The following is a 19814-nucleotide window of genomic DNA, read 5'->3' on the forward strand; positions in this document are numbered from 1 at the left end:
TCGCGATCATAGTTCTACAAAATTAGAATTGTTATTTGATTCAATTTTCATTGTATTTTATCATTTCTAATATGTTTTGTAGATGTCGTATGGCTTCTTATTAATGAATTGATCTTCCCTTCAAAAAAAAAAAAAAAAAAGCTCTTACTCCGTAAGTCTTAACCAAACAACAACACATTTTGAAAAACGAAAAATCAGAAAGTATATAACTTTTTATGAACACAAAATCAAATTACTATCAACATACTTTCAACATAATTAATTAATACTTCCTCTGTTTTTTTTAGTCGACACCGTTTGACTTTTACACTATTCACACAATACGCTTTGACTCGGTTTTGTGATTTATAGATACGATAAAATATAGGTTATTTTGACTTTTACCACCTGACAAAAACCCAAAATTTGCTTTTACCACCTCCACAATCAAAAGTTTTATTCACCTCATAAAAAAAAATTAAAGTTAGATTTTACCACCACAATCTAACTCCGGTGACGGAAAATTGTTGTGGGCCCCACTATTTTTCATTTCCGTCCAAATTAAAAGGTAAAAACCCGATTTCCCTCTCTCTCTCTCTCTCTCTTCATTTTCTCACCATCCCTATTCAATTGCAATCAATTTATCACCTTCCTCCATTAAATTTTCTGAAATTTAACCTCTCTCCTCTCAATTTGTTTTCTTCTCTCTATAAAGTAAAACCCTAACTCTGACTTTCATCACTATGTTTTGCATATGGAGAAGAGGTGACCCCACAAAATTTTCTAATGGTGATACACTTATGGAGGACATTTCCTGCTGCAATTTGGCAACCACCAGCATCAACCATTACTTTTAATTGAACACAAATATCATTCTTAAACCCTAATTACATTAACCAATTGCAATTTAAAAAAAAAACCCAAATTAATTGATACTAACATGAACCCTAATTTTTAAAATATGAAATTGGGGATCAATTCATAAGTCATATCCACACTTACAATCACACATAACAATTGGAACATAATTAAGATAAGAATTGCGAAAATATACATAATAACTCATGGTATTTGCAAATGAACTGAAATGAGTACCTTCTTCCAATTTCCTTCTAAACCACGTTAAACGAGCACAAATCTGGAACAATTGGATGCTAGGATTGTTAGGATAGAGAAAATTTGAGGATTTTGGAAGAAATTCGCATAAATGAAGCTGAATTCATGGATTTTTGGACAAAAAGAGGGACTTGGGTTTTTTATACAACATAATCGAGAAAAATTGGGGTAAAAGTGAAAGAATAGCCGTTAGTGTGGGGCCCCTAGTAATTATCCATCACCGGAGTTAGGTATGGTGGTAAAATCTCACTTTAATTTTTTTATGAGGTGGTAAAATAAAATTTTTGATTGTGGAGGTGGTAAAAGCAATTTTTGGGTTTCTGTGAGGTGGTAAAAGTCAAAATTTCCTAAAATATATTCATGTGGGATCTTGTTTGAATCGTTTCAATGTATATTTTTATTAATATTCACTTTTTATAATTTTACAATGTTGATAATTATTAATCGTTAAAAACATGCGTTGACAAGCGTGATAATAGAAAGGTGTCAACTAAAAAAAACAGAGGAAGTATAACTATATACTTTCAACATTATTCCTCAATTATTTAACAATAAATTTTCAACATCATTAAGTAAACAATAAAAAAAAAAAAAGCACAGTTAATATGGCGGTGTGGGTAGTGATTCGCCAATGCTAGGGACATATGAGTTGTGGGTCATCGGTTCTAGAGGCGTGTGAGTGGTGTCGTTAAATGGACAATGGTGGTGGAGGCGATCAACAATAATTCTAAAAAAAAAATTATTTAGTGTGAGAAAAGAGAGTAGACATAACAGGGTTCTCTGGTGGTAGGATATCATTTCCGACAACAATGGTGGCCACTATTTTTGGAGTGGGGGTGATGGCTACTAGGTTTTTAGGGTTTGAAAATAGAGAGAATGAAGGGTAATTCTTATAGTTGGTAAACTTTGGGGGAAAGTAAATTACTTCGGAACTAATTTTTAATATTAACTAACTAGAGAGTTTTTTCAAATAATTCATGATTTTTGTAAAGTTTGTGATAACTCTTACAAATATCATTTGGACAGTTATACCTTGTAAAATGTTTATTTATTTATTTTCCCTCGTTGAATCATTAATATTACGAAGTAATCATAAGTTTGGTTTGGCTTTTATGTGAAATTTAATAATATTCTGAATCCTAAGTGCTAGTTTTGACAATAACTCCTATGCACAAGCTCCTATCTTGTTGTTATGAAAACTAGCTTCACAAAATAGGCTACCGTACTGCTTGATCCAAATGGTTTCTTAAGTAGGTAAATGTTCATACTACTTTATATCAACCTGTTTGAATATGACAATTGAAGAGCAATTTATACGAGCCTACAAACATGTGGATTGACATACACGGTTGTGTTAATTGAATAAGTGATAGCATGATGATAGTCATACATGTAGCACCTACCATTTCCTTAGACCTTGCATATCACATGTAGGGATGGCAACGGGTCGAATCTGGACCGGATCGAATTGGATCCATGTTCGATCCAGAACCGTTTTTATACCCTGGATCCATGTTCGATCCGGATCCGTCGGGTAAGAAAAAGGAGGATCCATATCCATATCCGTTGGATCCTACGGATCCGGGTCTAAAATGGATCCAAAACGGATCCTACACATTTAACCTATTAATTTAACAAAAAATCTAATTTTCAAGTAAAAATCTTATATTCAAATAACAAGCTAATTAAAATGACAACAATTAAAAATAATAAAACAAACACAAAGTAAAATTAAATTAACAAAAACATCTTGCGTAATGCAAATTGCAGACTACAATACAAGCTTGTGAACAGTGAGCACCAGTCAAAATCCACTCAAAAATTAGTACAGAGTAAGCATTAAAATTATGCACTATGACAATTTGACAAAATAAAGTAAACATTATTTAATTTACTCATTTGGATTATGTACTAACGAATAGTAAACACTAAAATGACAAAAAAATAAATTAAATAAAACCAAACAAAATGTAAAGAATCTAAAGATTAAGTACACCAAAAGTCCACATATTCTGCCTTGTGTGTTTGTGACTTGCCGTCGTCGGAGCTCGGAGAGGATGGGCTAGACTCACGGTCGCCGAAGAGGGTGGAGCTGCTGCACTCACAGTCATCGGAGAGGCTGGAGGGTGGAGCAGCTGAATTTTGCGGTCGTCGTTAGAGAGAGGGAGGGAGAGAGGATAGAGTAAGAAAGAGAGTGTGTTTGATTCTAGGGTTTTTGATGAGTGCCATTTATGGCACTCATTTGATGAGCATTTAGGTTGTTTTTACCTTCTTTTCATAGCTTTCTTTCTTAATAAATGCTTAGTTTTATGCTTTTTCCCTTTATTTCCCTTTTCTTTCTTGTTTTGTGTTTTTATGGTTTTTCTTGTGTTTTCTCCTTTATTTCTCTTCTTTTCGTGGTTGTAGGTATTGTACGAGGTTCGGGTCTCGATATTGATGATTTTCTAAGTTGGAAGATGCTTGTGGAGTAGGCTCATAGCATTGAGAAAGCTCAAGATGCAAGGAAGTGGATGCTTTAAGCTCTAGCTTTTGCGCTCTCTAGCCGTGTTCCCATGAAGAAGTGGTGTCGAACCCACCAAAAGTGCTCAAACTTATTGCCTATACCATCATGCATCATCCGGAGCTCGTGGGGTCATTATCGAGCGCATGAGTGGCAAAGAAAGTCGGAAGAAACCCAGATCGGAGCAGGCACGCAAGCCAGCCGCGCGGGCACGCGTGGCTCAGTCGCGGGCGCACGCCTCTGCCCGCGCGGGCGCTTCTCCCCTGCTTCCCGGCTTCAATCGATCTCTTTTTCGCGCCTCTATAAATACCTTTCTTAAACCGATTTTTGTAAAGAGTTTTAGACATAATTTTGATCATAATTTTAGCTTAGTTGAGAGTTTCTCTCTCTAGTTTTAGGGTTAGTTTAGGAGTAGATTTAGAGAAAGAAAGTGAGGAATTTCAATGGTGATTTGAGAGATTAATGATACAAGGGTGACAATTGTGTTGAACATCTTTTCTATTATCAATGAGCATTTCTAACTCTATCTCATCTTATTGTTTTGTTTAATTTCATGTTTTTTTGGCTTGATTTTGATGTTTGATTCTTGATTAGTGTAATGATGATATTTGAGTAGTTGTTTGGCTAGGAATTGGGTGAAACTTGTATGATTGATTGATTGTGATTAATTTGGGAATTGTGTTGATTAATTGTTGAGACTAAAGTGATTAATGGAAATTATGCATGTGTGTAATTTGATTAGGCCTTGAGAATTAAGCTAGATTGCATTGTAATTGCTAATGACACGAACAATTGATTTAGGAATTGCAATTATCGATTGGTTTGGATTTTGATTCTCTTAGTTTGTTATTCGTAGAGGCATCTAGCTTAACGATTAGGAGATGGCTCTTTGATTCCAATTGATTGCTCTTATCATTAGTTTTTAGAACCATTGATTGGCATGTTTGTCCCAAGTTGTTGCAATTGTCATGATTACTTGTTGATCCTCATTCCTAGTGTTTTATTTCCTTAGTTGTTTGTTTTGTTAGTTTTTAGTGTTATCTCTTACCCCTTGTCTTCGACCTAGCTTAGGCGCATATTGAAAGCATTTGAACATTACCGTTCCTTTGGGTTCGACCCTTGACTTGCCTCTATACTTGTATTTAGGTTTGTTAAGTGTTTATAAATTTAGTTTGACCTAGGGAGGATTATTCAACGACCTAGTCTTCTCCCTCGTTAATTTTTCTTTAGGGGTTGGTAGTGTCAGTGAAACTTAGGTAGGCTGGGCTTTTTTTTGGAAATAGTATTTTTTTTAACAAAAAAAATAAGAAACGGGTAAATGGATCTGAATACGAGTATTTGGGTTAGACTCGTATCCAAATCTGTTTTTTAGTACAAGATCCGTATCTGACCCGAATCTGTCGGGTCCAATTTTTAAAGGATCTGGAATAGATACGGATCCATTGCCATCCCTAGGTGTTACTCCCTCCGTCCCATAATAATTGGGACTTTAGGGTGGACACGTAGTTTAAGAAAACTACATGTGGGTTCATTTAATACATTTGTTTATTGTATAAAAGATTCTCTTTTGTATATTTATATTGCAAGAAAACAACAAATAGGATGAGAGTGGGGTAGGTGAGGTGAGAGAAAGTGTGGGAATATATTTTTTAAAAATGCTCTCATTCCATATTTAGTAACGTGTCAAGTATTGTGGGACGGACGAAAATGATAAGTGTGTCAAGTATTATGGGACAGAGGGAGTATTTTGCAAAATTCCTTTTTTTTTTTCAAGGTTTCAAAAAAAAGTCCTTATTTTTTTACTTATGGAGAATTAGAGTTATTGATGGTTAAAGTTCTGCATTGATATGTTAACTAAAAAAATTTATTAATTACTACATGGGGGGCCTTTATGAATTACTAGCCCTTAAAGAAGTTGTTAATTACTACCCTTAAAATTGATTAATTCTAGCAACGAACTACTACATTTTTCCAAGCCTACTTAAGCTCTTAATAACATCATTATATATAGTGTTGAGCAAAAAATCAGGGTACCATGTCCGGAACCTGTTAGGAACTACAGGTTCAGGAACTGAAACATATACAAGAGGTTTCGGTTCCAGGTAAAAAATGAAAAACCTGTTGTAACAGGTTCCAGTTCTTAATTTTTTTGGAATCGAAACCTATAGGGTACCTTGTAACTAAAGATGGGCACGGACCATGCCGGCACGCGGGCGGCACCGGCACAGCACGACGACCCACTTGTGGGCCGTGGGCCGTGCCGTGAACAAAAAGTTGAAATCCGGCACGGGCACGGTTATCGGCTCGCTGGCACAACCCATGCCCAAATAAAACTTAATTAATTAAGTTTATTTATATAAACTTATTTAATTATTATAACACAATAAATCAATTTATATATATATATGTATATATATATTTAAAAAAAAAAAGTGGCACGGGTTGGCCCGCGGCCCGGCACGGCACGGCCCGCCAGGCACGTGGGCTGTGCCGTGCCGTGGGTTGAGTTGTGCCAAATTTTGGCACGGCACGGCCCGTCGCGGAGCCGGCACGGCACGCCCACCACCACGGCACGGCCCGCGGCGGCACGGCACGGCCCGTTGCCCATCTTTATTTGTAACCTGATAAAATGATCACTTAAGTTCAAATTTTACACCAATTCTATACCATTTTTTAATTAATAAATATCAAAATTACAATTATAAATATATGTATTAAATTTTTTCAACAATTACTATTAATTTGTTTTATTTGCGAGTTATAAACATTATAAATTAGTAACCATTTAGTTTTTTACACGAAAATCTACAAAAATATTAAATATATTACAAGACAGGGTACCCTGAATCGGAACCATAGGTTTCGGTTCCGGTTCCCAATTTCCAGGAACTTGTTCAACAGGTTCTGGTTCTGGTTCCCAATTTGAGGAACATGTTGCAACTGTTCCGGTTCTAAGAATTTTAACATGGTACCATGTTATTCTTACCCCTAATTATATAGTCATATTGTATTTAGTAGCTTTTAAGCCTTAATAAATAATTAGATGAACCCTTGCACCACCTCCACACCACCATTGCACCACCTCCGGCAGCCCCCTTTACCACCTCCGGCAGCTTCCCCGCCACGAAATCCAAACCCTTCTTGGTCAGGCAAAATAAAATTGTGAATATTTTCTTGTTGTGAAATGTATATGTTTTTTCTATAGCTATAAATATTTGTGTTAAAGATATGTCAATTTTTTTTTAATTTTTTTATTTTAAGTAATTATATTATATAAGATTACAAAATTATTTTTGTATAAGATTTGTTTCTTTAATAATATTTTATTAAATAAAACTAACCTAAGGACACACCTGGAAATGACATGTGTCATTGCTGGTGTGTCTTTTAGTGTAGATAGGATCTAGTCGTATCCCCTAATCAAAAGAATTACCTAAGTCCTCTAACTAAAATAGATAGGGAAGTAGGGTCGAATTTACAGGGAAACAATGTTCTTTATATTCGCAAGTAATTAATATAATCTAAACTATCAAGTAACCAAGTTGTTTTTGTGAGAATTAAACTAAGGAGAATAAATAAACTAAAGCAAATAAAACTAAGGAAAAATAAATAAATCAAGGTATAGGTTCACCAATAAATAATATTACAGGGTAAAGCATAATAATCAACTATCAATGCATCAATTAATCATATCATAAAGGGGTTTCACTACGTATTACAATCACAAATTTAATCTACCGATATAAAAAAAAACTCTTGAATAACCATTTATAAATTAACCTTTCTATTGAAACTAAGCCTAAACATCAATTCTCATCTGTCGAATCTCGAATTAATATTGCATAACTCATACAATTAAACCAATGCTAATCTAATTGCATAGCAGTAAATCAATCAATAGAAAAATAATCAAAGCATTAACAATCAACACTAATACATCATCCCTTCATATTATTTACGGATCCCCAAAAACCCTACAAATAAGCTACTCACACATAATTAAAACTAAACTAAACAAAGCAAATTAAGTAAACATAATTAAAATTAATTAGTAATTAAATAAAGCAATTAAATGAAACAATTAAAGTAAGCATATAAAAAACAATAGTATAAAAGCTCACATAAAGACAATAGTATATAAACTTAAGCAAAACCACAAACTTCCGTAAAAAACCAAAAACAACCACCTCACAAATCAACTAAAAGCCCCTCTGAGAACTGCTACCTATTGGAAAAAACTATCTTAAAGCAAAACAAAGAAAGGAAAATAAAGAAAAGTCAACTCAAACCAATGAATCTTGAAATCCAACTACTAAAACTAAGGGTCGGTTCTCTTCAGCCTAATTTTAGTTCATTTCAGTTCAATTCAGTTCCTAATTTCCTTCTCTCATAAACAATTTAGTTCAGTTCAGCTCATTTCAGCTCAGTTCAGTAATCAAAATAGGTCTAATTCTACTGTAAATAATGAGAAGTTGCTCCTAATAACAATTCTCAAAGCAAAACTATATTCAAAAGCTAATCCCAAAGCTGCGCGAATCTTGGGTATTTAATAACCCAACAATCCCACTTTTGAGACCGACTTAGGCCCTGTTCTTTAGAGCTGCTCTGCTCTGCTGAGTCCTGCTCTACTCTGTTGAAATCTGCTCTGCTCTGCTTAAAAATAATAATTTACTTTGAATTATTATAATAATAATTAACATTTAATAATAATAAATAATTAATATTTAATAATTATAATAATTAATATTTAATAATAATAGTAATAATAGTAATAGTAATAAAAATAGTGATAATAATAATACTTATTACTGATAATAATAATAATAATAATTGATTTTTTATAATAAAAATTAATATTTAAAGATGGAGAAAATACAAGTTTATAACCTACATAAACAATGTAGTGCTGCCTTTTCATGTGGTTTGGTAAGGAGAATTTTTGACTTTTTACTTATTTTGCTTTCGACAGTGTTATTTGTGCCGTCAACAATACAAACCCAAAAACACTTCTTTTTGTCTCCTCTACAAACTCAATCTTCTTCAGTGCTCACTATTCACCGTGACCACAACCACTTATTTTGCTTTGAATCTTGAACTTTGGCTCTTGCTTCTTCACCGATCACCATATTCAAGGTTCCCAAAAATAGTTCTTTCTCTCTTCTCTACAAACCAATGTTCTTCTTCCTTTAGATCGCAAAACCACCACATAACCCACCGCACAACCACCGCTCCAACTAGATCGACCCCACTGCACAACCACGCTTTCCTACTAGATCGACCCCACCACAGTCTACCGCCCTTCGTCTTCAACAGCACGACCACAATATCAACGATTAACCACTGTCATCTTTGTCATACCTTCCCCTAAAGGGTTAATATGGCCCTACTTTACATATTTTGCTACTAGGGAGGAGAGGAGAGAGAAGGAAATAATTCAGGGTTAACGGTGTTAAAATCAAGCTGTTTGGGACAACTGGCATGAATAGAAGAAAATTATTTTTTTATTACATAGCATAGTCTTCAATGCAAAATATTTACAATAATGCCATAAGATAAACACACTACTGTACGGAATATTTGAAGCATTCCACACTTGAGCCCCATTGTGATCATACACTTAAGCATGGTGGCGTCCAAAGGGAAGAAAGCTAGAGCAAAAGAGTCGCCAACAAGTTTTAGGAACTTGTAAACCGTTCACAGGGTGAAGGTTACACCCCTTCACGATCCATGAGATTGCTAACTCCATAGTGGTCTTGAACCATTACTGGATATACGGGGATGAAGGTACAAATCCAACTTAAAAGAGATTGAACCTGCCCCAAATAGGCCTCTACTTTATTCTTCTCATATTCATGTGCACTTTCTAACTAACATATAATCAATATATTAACCCTAAAACCTGTTTAATCTATGTTGGTTGAATATTAATGCACAAACAAATCTATTATTGGCGATCACTTGAATTAAAACCTAATTATTAATTACTTTTAAGCGTGATTTCAAGTACAAATTCCCTTTAAACCTGCAAGAGAGGGCGTGATCAAGCAATAACAATAATATATCAAGCAGCATAATAACAACAAATCATCATCATCATAAAAAATCTCAATCTCATCAAAGCATAATAACATTATTAGGAAGATCCTAGGCATGATACTAACAAGATTAATAACAAATCATAGCATGTTACTAAGCAATAAAGATCAAAGCTTTAACCCTAACATGATAGAAGAAAATAGGAAGCAACCTAAACATGATACTAGAAAGCAATAAAAGACATCCTAACATGATATTAGGAATTAAAATAATATAAACATGCTTTCTATAAAATAAAACAATAAAACTACTTACTTCGTTGCCTTGTATCTCTTGCTATCAAAACAATACACACGTTAGTAACTTCAATGAATATATTAAACAGTAAATCTAATCAAAGAATTGAAATAAGATTTAGGACCAAACCCTCAGAATTATCAACCTTTCACGTCTAGGGCGAAGGCAACTTCGAGCTTGGTTAGGGGCGTCTAAGACCCGTGAATGCGGTATTGTATTTTGAAAAGGAAAGGCTTAGAAAGAAGGAGAAAGAATAAGCTTCTAGCTTGAGAGACAAAGAGAATAGAATTAGATGATTGTTGATGATTGTTGGTGATCGAAAACGGGGAAATAACGCCCCTATTTATAGAGAAAACATCCGGAACGCGTCGAAAAGAGTCAGAATTTGACTTAAAGTAACACAGACCGTATCGCGATGTGTTAAGGCTATCGCGACGCGACAAACCCTATCGCGATGCGACAGGCTCTCCGCAGCGCAATGGCGCGATCAGGATAAAAATCCTGTACGGAGTCCTTTTTCCAATATAATCAGGTAATTAGACCCCGTAATTATCTTAATTAAAATCATCTTTATCTTTTAAAACACTTGTTTTATTCCAAATTAAATTCTTTATCTTTTCTAAATAATATAAAAGTATAATTATTAATCCTAACTCTATTAGAATTTAAAATAAACTTCTAGATTTCTCTAGAGAATTAAAGTAATTCCTAATAACTTTAGGAATAATAATTAATGGGCCCTCCACTTGATCATTGGGCCATATAAATCATTTTGAGCCAATTTAGTATTTTGACAATAACTTCCTCACTATTAATCAGAATTGGGCTCATAATATATCGTTGGAAAGCTCTTTTCAAGCTTTATCCAACTACACTATTATTGGACCTGTATCAGGGACCAAACTAAATTGGACTAGACAATTTCCATAAATAAGGTACGAAAAGAAATATTTTCGAAAACAGAAAGAAGTATTTTTATTAAAAAAACAGGTGCATCACGAGACTCTTCCACATTTCACCTCAATTGATAATCAAATGACGTGAAAGATATTCATCACTGGGTTTGGTTTTGGGGAGACACAATCAAGTGTCTACAACTACGTTTATCAAGGTGATAAAAATGGGGAGCCTCTTAAAGATAATAACTAATATTTAAAGATAACAATAATTATTAATTATTAATTTTTATTAATAATAATAATAATAATAACAAATAATTAATAATAAATAATAATACATATTTAATAATAATTATTATTATTAAAATAATAATTAATATTTAATAATAATATTTAATGATTATAATAATAATGCGATAATAATAGTAATAATTATAATAGTATTAGTAATAATAATAATAATTAAAATAATAATTAATATTTATTTTCGATCTGGGATTTCTGCTCGAAAGGAGGTTAACGTTGGGTTAAGTGGAGGGAATGACGGGGCTCTACGTCCAGCAGATGTGTTGCTTTATTCTTGGGATAGAGGCCTTGATGTATGTTTTGATTTGACGAGGTCTTCACCTTTGACACAATCGGGGTTGTCTGATTTCGTTCCTGGTCGTGTTGTGTCGGCGGCGGCTCAGCGGAAGCGGGACAAGTATGGGGCGAGTTGCAGGGCTATTGGCTAAGGTTTTCTTCCTTTCTCTTTTTCTTCGTTGGGGGAATTAGAGAAGGATGATATTGTGTTGCTGAAGCGGGTTCAGGCGTTCGCTAAGACTCAGGATATTGGTGCTCATGCAGCTGCTCACATCTTCAGCAGGATCGGGTTCGCTATAGCTAGAGGGGTGGGGGCCCAGATTGTATCTCGGCTCCCCACCAATTTCTTGTAAATTGATTGACTTTGTAGGTTTTTTGATATTTTTTATTTTAATAATAATAATAATAATAATAATAATAATAATGAAATCTCCTCTACTGTGCTTCAATCTGTTGTGCTTCAATCTGCTCTGCTTTGTTGACTCCTACTCTACTCTGCTCTACTTTGTCCAGAAGCTCAAAAGAACAAGGCCTTAAGAAGCGATAATAGAGCTTGCGAGTTGGGCCTTGTGGCTTATTTTGTTATGGGCCCAATTCTTCTTCCTTTTATATTTTGTTCGCGGCACTTGTTGGTCCATGATAATAATATTGAAATATGGACCTCTTCACTTAATCAAGCCCTTAAACACCAAATCAAATTCATTTAATTCGGTCTTGGGCTTAAAATATTTGGTCATTAAATACGATCCGACTTTGTCTTTGCAATGGCTAAATAAGCTCGGGAATCATCATAATTATGCAAATTCCTACAAAATAATACCAACTCAATAGAAAACGTATATTAGTAATAAAAATAGCTCCGCAGAGCTCAAATAAGCACAAATATGACCGTGGGACGAGGAACAAAAAAATATATAAAATAGACTCATCATATATAAATATTGATTATTGATTGATTGTTGTATATATAAGCCAAGGGTCTTTTTAGGTGGACACCAAAGCCTCCCCATTGGCTTATTTAATAGAGATAATTTATTTTTTTATTTTTTTATTTTTTTATTTTTTATTTTTAATTTAGTTGACACATTATAACCTTTTGTACTATTAATTTACTAACTTTGTTGTTAAATACAGAATATTTCGTATGTATTAGTATTACTTATAGTACATAGTTTATAGTATCTACTTTTCTTATATAATTTTTAACAATCATTTTATCATTTTTATTAATGGTCGAATTTTTACATTAACTAATGCGTCTGTAGACATCCAATTGTGTCTCCCCAAAACCAAACCCGGTGATGAATACCTTTCACGTCGAATCATAATCGAATGAAGTGAAAGTGTGGAAGGTCTAGTGTTGCGGTTAGTGTGTTATTTCTTTTCTTTCTCTCTGTTTTCGAAAACCTATTTTATAAAAATAGCCAATCCAGTTTAGTTTGGTCCATGGCAAGGGTCCAATAATAGTGTAGTTGGATTGGGCTCGAAAAGAGCTTTCCAACGATATATTATAAGCTCAATTCCGATGAATAATGAGGAAGTTATGGCCAAAATACTAAAATGGGCCCGGTTTGACTTTTATATGCGGTCCAATGATCTAGGGGAGGGCCCATTATGATTTATGATTCCTAATGCAATTAGGATTGATTATAGTCTTTTAGAATTTTCTAGAAGGTTCTTTTGAATCCTAATGTGATTAGCATTGATAAATGAGTTTTATGAGTTTTTATTTAGAATAAAAGGAGCTTTTTAAATAAAATTACAGTTTTACCCCTCGTACGCTAAATTTTATCAGAAGTAGGAAAACGTGTGGAAAAACTGCCAACAGCGCCGCACCACAGGCTGTCGCCTGGCGACAGGCCTGTCGCGCGACGACAGATGCTATTGCGGCGACATCGTCGTGTTTTATTCCTTTTCGAACTCTGATTCTTTTTTATCATATCCGAGCTGATTTTCGTTATAAATAGGCTCCTTAAACCTCCGTTTTTGAATCATCAATTCTCATTAACAATCATCTCTCTCTCTTTCTCTCTCTTTCTAAACCTTTTTCACAAACAAAATTCCGCATTCACAAGATCTAAACACACCTAGCCAAGTTCGAAGTTGCCTTCGCCCTAGACGTGAAAGGTTATAATTTCTGAGGGTTTGGTCCCAAATCTTTATTTCAATTATTTGATTTAATTTTTTGATTTTATATTTTCCTTGAAGTTACTAACGCGTATATTTTGTTATTAGAAAGAGATACGAGGCATCGAAGTAAGTAATTTAATTGCTTAATTGCTTTATTATAGAAATCATGCTTAGATTGTTATTTTGATTCCTAGTATCATGTCTAGGGTAATGAATAAGTTTCTTATCTCAATTATGATTTCTATGATGCTTCCTATTTGCTTTCCTAATAGCATGTTAGTATCATGTTAGGGCTAAAGATTTGATCTTTATTGTTTAGTGACAGGCTAGGATTTGTTATTAATCTTGTTAGTATCATGCCTAGGATCTTGCTATTATTATGCTTTAACATGATAATTATTATTATAATTATTATTTTTATAATTATTATTTTTATGATTATCATTGTTATTATGTTGCTTGATATTATATTTATTTGTTGTTATTGCTTGATCACCCTTTTATGCATGTTTAAAGGGAATTTGTACTTGTAATCACGCTTAATAAGATAATTAATAATCTTGTTTAGGGCTAATATGATTATAATTCAAGTGATCGCCAATAATAGTTTTATTTGTGCATTAAATTCAACCAACATAGATAAACAGGTTTAGGGTTAATCTGTTGATTGCATGTTAGTCAGAAAGCGCACATGAATACGAGAAGAATGAAGTAGAGGCCTATTATTAGGGCATGTTCTTTCTCTTTTAGATTGGATTTATACCTTCATCCCCGAACTTCCAGTCATGGTTCCAGACCTATTGGAGTTGACGATCTCATGCATCGTTAAGGGGTGTAACCTTCACCCTGTGAACGGTTTACAAGTTCCTAAAACTTGTTGGCGACTCTTTTGCTCTAGCTTCCTTCCCTTTGGACGCCACCATGCTTAAGTGTATGATCACAGTGGGGTTCAAGTTTGGGGTAATGCTTGAAATATTCCCTACAGTGTCACTTTAAATTTAATTGTATTAATTATTCTATAATGAAGATATTTCGTAACATACTTCCTCTGGTTTTATTTATTTGCAACACACCCATTTGGCACACACTCTGAGAAAGATATTAGATTAAGTAAACGATCAAATTAATTAATATAATTTTACCACTAGTAAGAAGAAAGTGTTAATATGTTATGTTTTAAATTCTAACTAGCCTTTAGGCTCGTGCCATGCACATGCTATGTATAGGAAAATGGGGAAAAAAAAACTAACAATTTTTTATTCCTTGGAATAATCTCAATATATGTTTTAGGAAAAATTTTGTATCCGTTGTGTGATTGAAAATGTATCCATTAATTTAGAGCAAATTTAGGTTTATAATAATGAGAAACGTGGGCTGTTTATCAAGGGCAGTGTTGTACTTTCATCTGAAAAAGTAAGGGCAATAGTGACATTTGGTGTAGAATTAACGACGTTTGATGGTATTTACTAACATTTTCCCTCTCCTCCTCTCTCCTTTAATCACCAATAGAGCTGATTAAATCGGAGCACTCAACAATTGAATCAATACGCAACTTAGAGTTAACCATACCATTCTTTTCACCCTTTTTAATTAGGGTTTTCATCGTCGAAAATGTGGTGGTGAAAGTGGTGTTCATGAGCTACTACCATGGAGGAGCAGTAAAGCGCGTAAGAAGAAGGTGGAGGAAGTAGAAGTTGGAAAATGAAGAAGATAGAATAGGAAAAGGAAGGAGGAAAAAAAAAAAGAAGAAGAAGAAGGTGGAAGAGCAATTGATCGCCGACCGCTGGGTTGTTGCATCCATGAAGAAATGTTATTTATATTATGGTTTTGACTTGATTAATTTACTAATATATAATAAATAAATGTTATTGTATAATACATAGTTAGATTCGTTATAATGTATACTATCATAATATCAATTTTTTTTTTATAAATTTACAAACATATAATTAGATAAATTAATGGTCAAAATCTTGACTCGGCATGCGTGTTTGGTCAAAGTGTAACATTTATTAAAACACGAATGGAGTAACAACTATTGTCAGACCTTTTTCTTTTTACACTCTCTCTTATGAAAAGTACCCCTATTTACTTCTGGCATTAAATTGGCCTTAAACATGGGTCCCTCATTGCATGTGACAACAGAGTCAAAAAATATTTTTTAAAGCCATTTTGCGAAAAGTGAAGCAAAATATTTACTAAATTGCCTAGTGTGTAACCCGAGCTCCCTCATTAATTTAATGAAAGTCAAGGAGTAGGGGATGAAAAGAGTTACTAGTATGAGAATTGAATAGAAAAATGATTACAATTGATGAAGAATATTGAAAGGATTTAAATGATGGAGATGAATGGGGAAGACGAAGTGTTAAGGCAAGAGGAATTGTAAAAGTATTCTCATGAAAAACTTATAATAAAATTAATTTAATGGGTGAAAGAGAGGAGGGCATGTAGACATGTGGTGTATATGGTTGAATTTTTCATAAAACTAGGGTGGCTTTGCGCGCCATATCTAGCTAATGGAAAGTTGAAAACTCTTTTGGTTTGGCCTTACGTCACAATTTTAGTTGCTAGTAGCATTAATGAGGGAAAATATGTAAACAAATATTTTTAGGGGTATAAATGTTCGCACTCTATTTTTAAGAGTTTAAAAAAGTATTAATTAACATTAATGGGGGAAATTAAGTAATTAAACGTTTTAGAGGGTATAATTGTCCAAACACCTTTCATAAGAGTTATCTCATAATTTTTAAAAGGTAAGAATATATATAGATAGATTTGTACATTTGCCTTTTCAAATCACTTTCTCAAATAGGATGACAAAAAAATGTATTGCAAGTAAAAACCACAGAAAATATAATTTCTTAAAATTAAACCTTGCATCAAATGAATAGTATTCTCCGCTTTAAAATGACTGACAAAGTCAAACTTTTTTTTTCAAAGAGGATAAAGTCAAACTTAACACACATGTAAATACAGTAGTTTGATCTTAGATAAATATAATTAAATATTGATTTAAAATATTAAAAAGTTAATGTTACAAAATTTTATAATAATACGTATTTAAAAATATCTTGTATAATTAAATATATTTTTAATACCTACTATAGCCAAAGTTAATACCAATACTTCGTTTATGATTAGTAAAATGAAGGTTAACGTGTCAATTATTACAGGATTAAAGTTTTGTTCATTTCACCTTATTTTTGCTGAACTGAAATTATATTTAGTGAACTAAAATTGTATTTAGTGAACTGAAATTAATTTTGCTAATAAACTGAAATTATTTTTATTGATTCTCTATTATTTTTTTTTATATAAAATCACTAATTTTTAATGAATTGAAATTAATTTTACGAACCTGAATTTTTTATATATATATTTTTAATTTAAATTGAACTGAATAAGGCCTAAGAAGGAGTATACTTATACATGAGTAAATAATGCAGGAGATGGTGACAAGTACACCACCTTTTTGTTTGGTCTTCCCATGTGATCTTCTCTTGGAGGATGTGAGAACTCTACTCTGGCTCTAAACTCACACCATTTGCATTTGCAGTTGCATTTTCATTTGCCTCACCCAATTTGCTTTCCTCAATTTTTCCTCGAACCAAATTTCACATATTTCTCCACCTATTAATTATATTCCCCTTCCTTTTTTAATTTCATATACTTCCATATTTCTTTCCATTTTTACATCTATCCTTTATCTCTTTCTCTCTCCACCATTAAATCTTCATCCTCAAATCTTCAATATTTGGAAGTTGCACCCTATAAAAATTTCTGCCCAAAAAATAATTTGTGGGTATTTATTACCAAAAATAATGTGATGAAGATGAAGAAAAAATATATTCTCAGTAAGATCTCTATTTTACCTTCATTTTTGAGTTATTAGTTTAATCAAATGAGATTCATTATTATGAACAAATGTCGATGAAGTCATTAACCAGGATTGGAATTGGTTTAAGTGTTGTATTTACATGTTTATTGTTAGCATTAGTTGCTGAAATTTACTACTTATTATGGTGGAAAAGGAGGATTATTATGAATAACAGAGAGATTAAGGAGAATAATAGAAGCAATAACCCAAAACAAAGTGGGTTTTGCTTCAGATTTTGCTGGAATAAATCTTACAAATCTTCAATCGATTCGACAAGAGTAGCCGACGCCCAATTTCAACAAGAAATTAACAAGCAAGATTACTTGGTGAAACCATTAGAGGGTGAAAATGGTGTTTTAGAAGGTGAATTGATGATTATGGGTCCACCAAGATTTTTGTTTACTATAAATGAAGAAACAAAGGAAGATTTATTGGAGTCTGAAGATCGAAAATCAAAGAGTTTGAATGATTTTCTTACTACTAATAGTAATGCAACAATTTCTCCATATCTAACACCAATTCCTTCGCCTCCATTTTTGACACCGGTTTCGAATCATAGTAGTCAAAGTGGTGGAGGTTATCATCCAATGTATGAAGCATCAAGTGATGCTGAATTTAACAGGATGGTGAAGCTTTCGCCGCCCCCGAAATTCAAGTTTTTAAGGGATGCTGAGGAGAAATTGCAAAGGAAACTCATGTTCATGGAAGAAGCAAAGTTGGAGAGGGATTTGCACAAAGTTAGGGAGGGTGAAAATGGGTCTTTTATTTCAATTGTTGTTGATGACAATAATAAAGGGAAGGATGATAATAAAGATGATAAACTAAATCATCATTATTATCATTTTTCAAATTCTCAATCAGGTGATTCTTCTTCTACTTCTACTAGTTGTTCTTCTTCTTCTTCTACCTTAGCTTCATCATCTAACAAAAAATTCAAGAGTTTTTTGATAATGTAATAATGTATGATGAATTATGTTTTTTTTTTTTTTTTTTTTTTTTTTTTTTTTTTTTTTTTTCTTGTGAATTTTTATGAGAAAATGTTCATGGATATAATTTTGGAAATTTTCTTGAATTCCAATGGTGGCATTGTGGGGATGTGGATTTTGGTTATAAGTTGCATTACTCACATTTGTTTTTTTTTTTTTTTTTAATTAATTTATTTATTTATTATGATCCTTTTTCCTTCAACCCCTTTTTCATAAGACTTTGGTATAATGGTTAATTATGTATATAATTATACGGTTATGATACATACAGTCCTAAGAATCGCATTTATCATCTTCTTTAATTGTATTATAAGCTTCTTTTATTTGTTATGAGTTTATAACAGGTCCTCAAGACTCTTGAATCTTGATTATGGCTTTGCTAGTCAATGAGTTTAATTAGCTAATTCACGTTCACTCATTTAATTGCATTGACTATTTGGAATTAATTGTTTTAGTCAACAAAGTATCAATTTTTAGTAAAATTAGGCACGTAAGAGCAACTCCAATGGCAAGCTAATTTGACAATTAGCTTGCCATGCCACATAAACTTTTAACCTAATTTTCATTTTAGCTACTTTTTACTCCAATGGCTAGCTATTAATTTAGTAGTAGTTGTTGGATACAAAATACATGGAAAGAACTTAATTGGTGCAATGAGCATTTTATTTTGGTAAGTTTAATTTTCAAGTAATAGCTTGGCAAAGCTAATTTACTGAGCCAAACTAATTGAATTTTCTAGCTCCAATGGTCAAGCTAGTAGCTAGGGAATTATTGAAATTGCAAGCAACTCCCTAAATATAACCATTGAAGTTGCTCTAACAACCTTTGTTATGTGACTTACGTTTTTAGTTAGTCCTTAAAGAGCAAACAATCATTCTAAAAAAAAACACTCCTCAAAGTAGCCTTTTTATTTTGACAGAAAGTAATAAACACCACCTTTTCAAATTACTAAAATTTTTCAAATTACTAAATTTTTTTTGCTATAAAACATACACATATGCATATATTTTGGTTATTTGATCATATGAAGATAACAAAAGACCATGGAAAAACCCCCTTAAAAAACCGGTTACCAAACAAAGCCAATAATACGACTCCATAATGAAAGTAGCAAATATTGCTAAATGTGAGTTAAATTCACACCAAAAATTAACAACATTCTCTGCAACAATATATAGCAATTGGTAGTTCATTTATTACTAGTTGGAAACTTATGAAGCTCAATCATACAACTATTATTTTTATATAATAATCTCTAAAACTCCCAAACCCAAGGTGTCACTTACCCCATAATCATTCATGTGAGTTTTTGCAACAATATAGTAGTACATTGATCTTTGCTGTCAGATTAAAAAGTTGATTGTAATTCTTTTTAGGCCAAAACTTTTGGTTCCCTTTTTAATTGTTTTTTC

At 32.8% G+C, this 19814-nt stretch overlaps 1 protein-coding gene across 1 annotated transcript; it reads left to right on the forward strand.

Moving 5' to 3' along the window:
• Positions 1-17463: 17463 nt before the first annotated feature.
• Positions 17464-18372, forward strand: LOC145592053 (Putative membrane lipoprotein). Its single transcript, XM_081648519.1, has 2 exons — positions 17464-18163; positions 18278-18372. The coding sequence occupies exons 1-2, from the start codon at positions 17464-17466 to the stop codon at positions 18370-18372; spliced, it is 795 nt and encodes a 264-aa protein (XP_081504645.1).
• Positions 18373-19814: the final 1442 nt, after the last annotated feature.

Source organism: Chenopodium album, chromosome 18 (genome assembly GCF_948465745.1).
Source record: "Chenopodium album chromosome 18, dcCheAlbu1.1, whole genome shotgun sequence".
Lineage (NCBI taxonomy): Eukaryota > Viridiplantae > Streptophyta > Magnoliopsida > Caryophyllales > Amaranthaceae > Chenopodium > Chenopodium album.

Excerpts from the sequence above, each read along its gene's own strand:
- LOC145592053 (XM_081648519.1), top strand. The coding sequence starts at position 17,464 with ATGTCGATGAAGTCATTAACCAGGATTGGAATTGGTTTAAGTGTTGTA. Across the intron at positions 18,164-18,277 it reads TTTGCACAAAGTTAGGGAGG|GTGATTCTTCTTCTACTTCT; the intron begins GTGAAAATGGGT and ends ATTCTCAATCAG.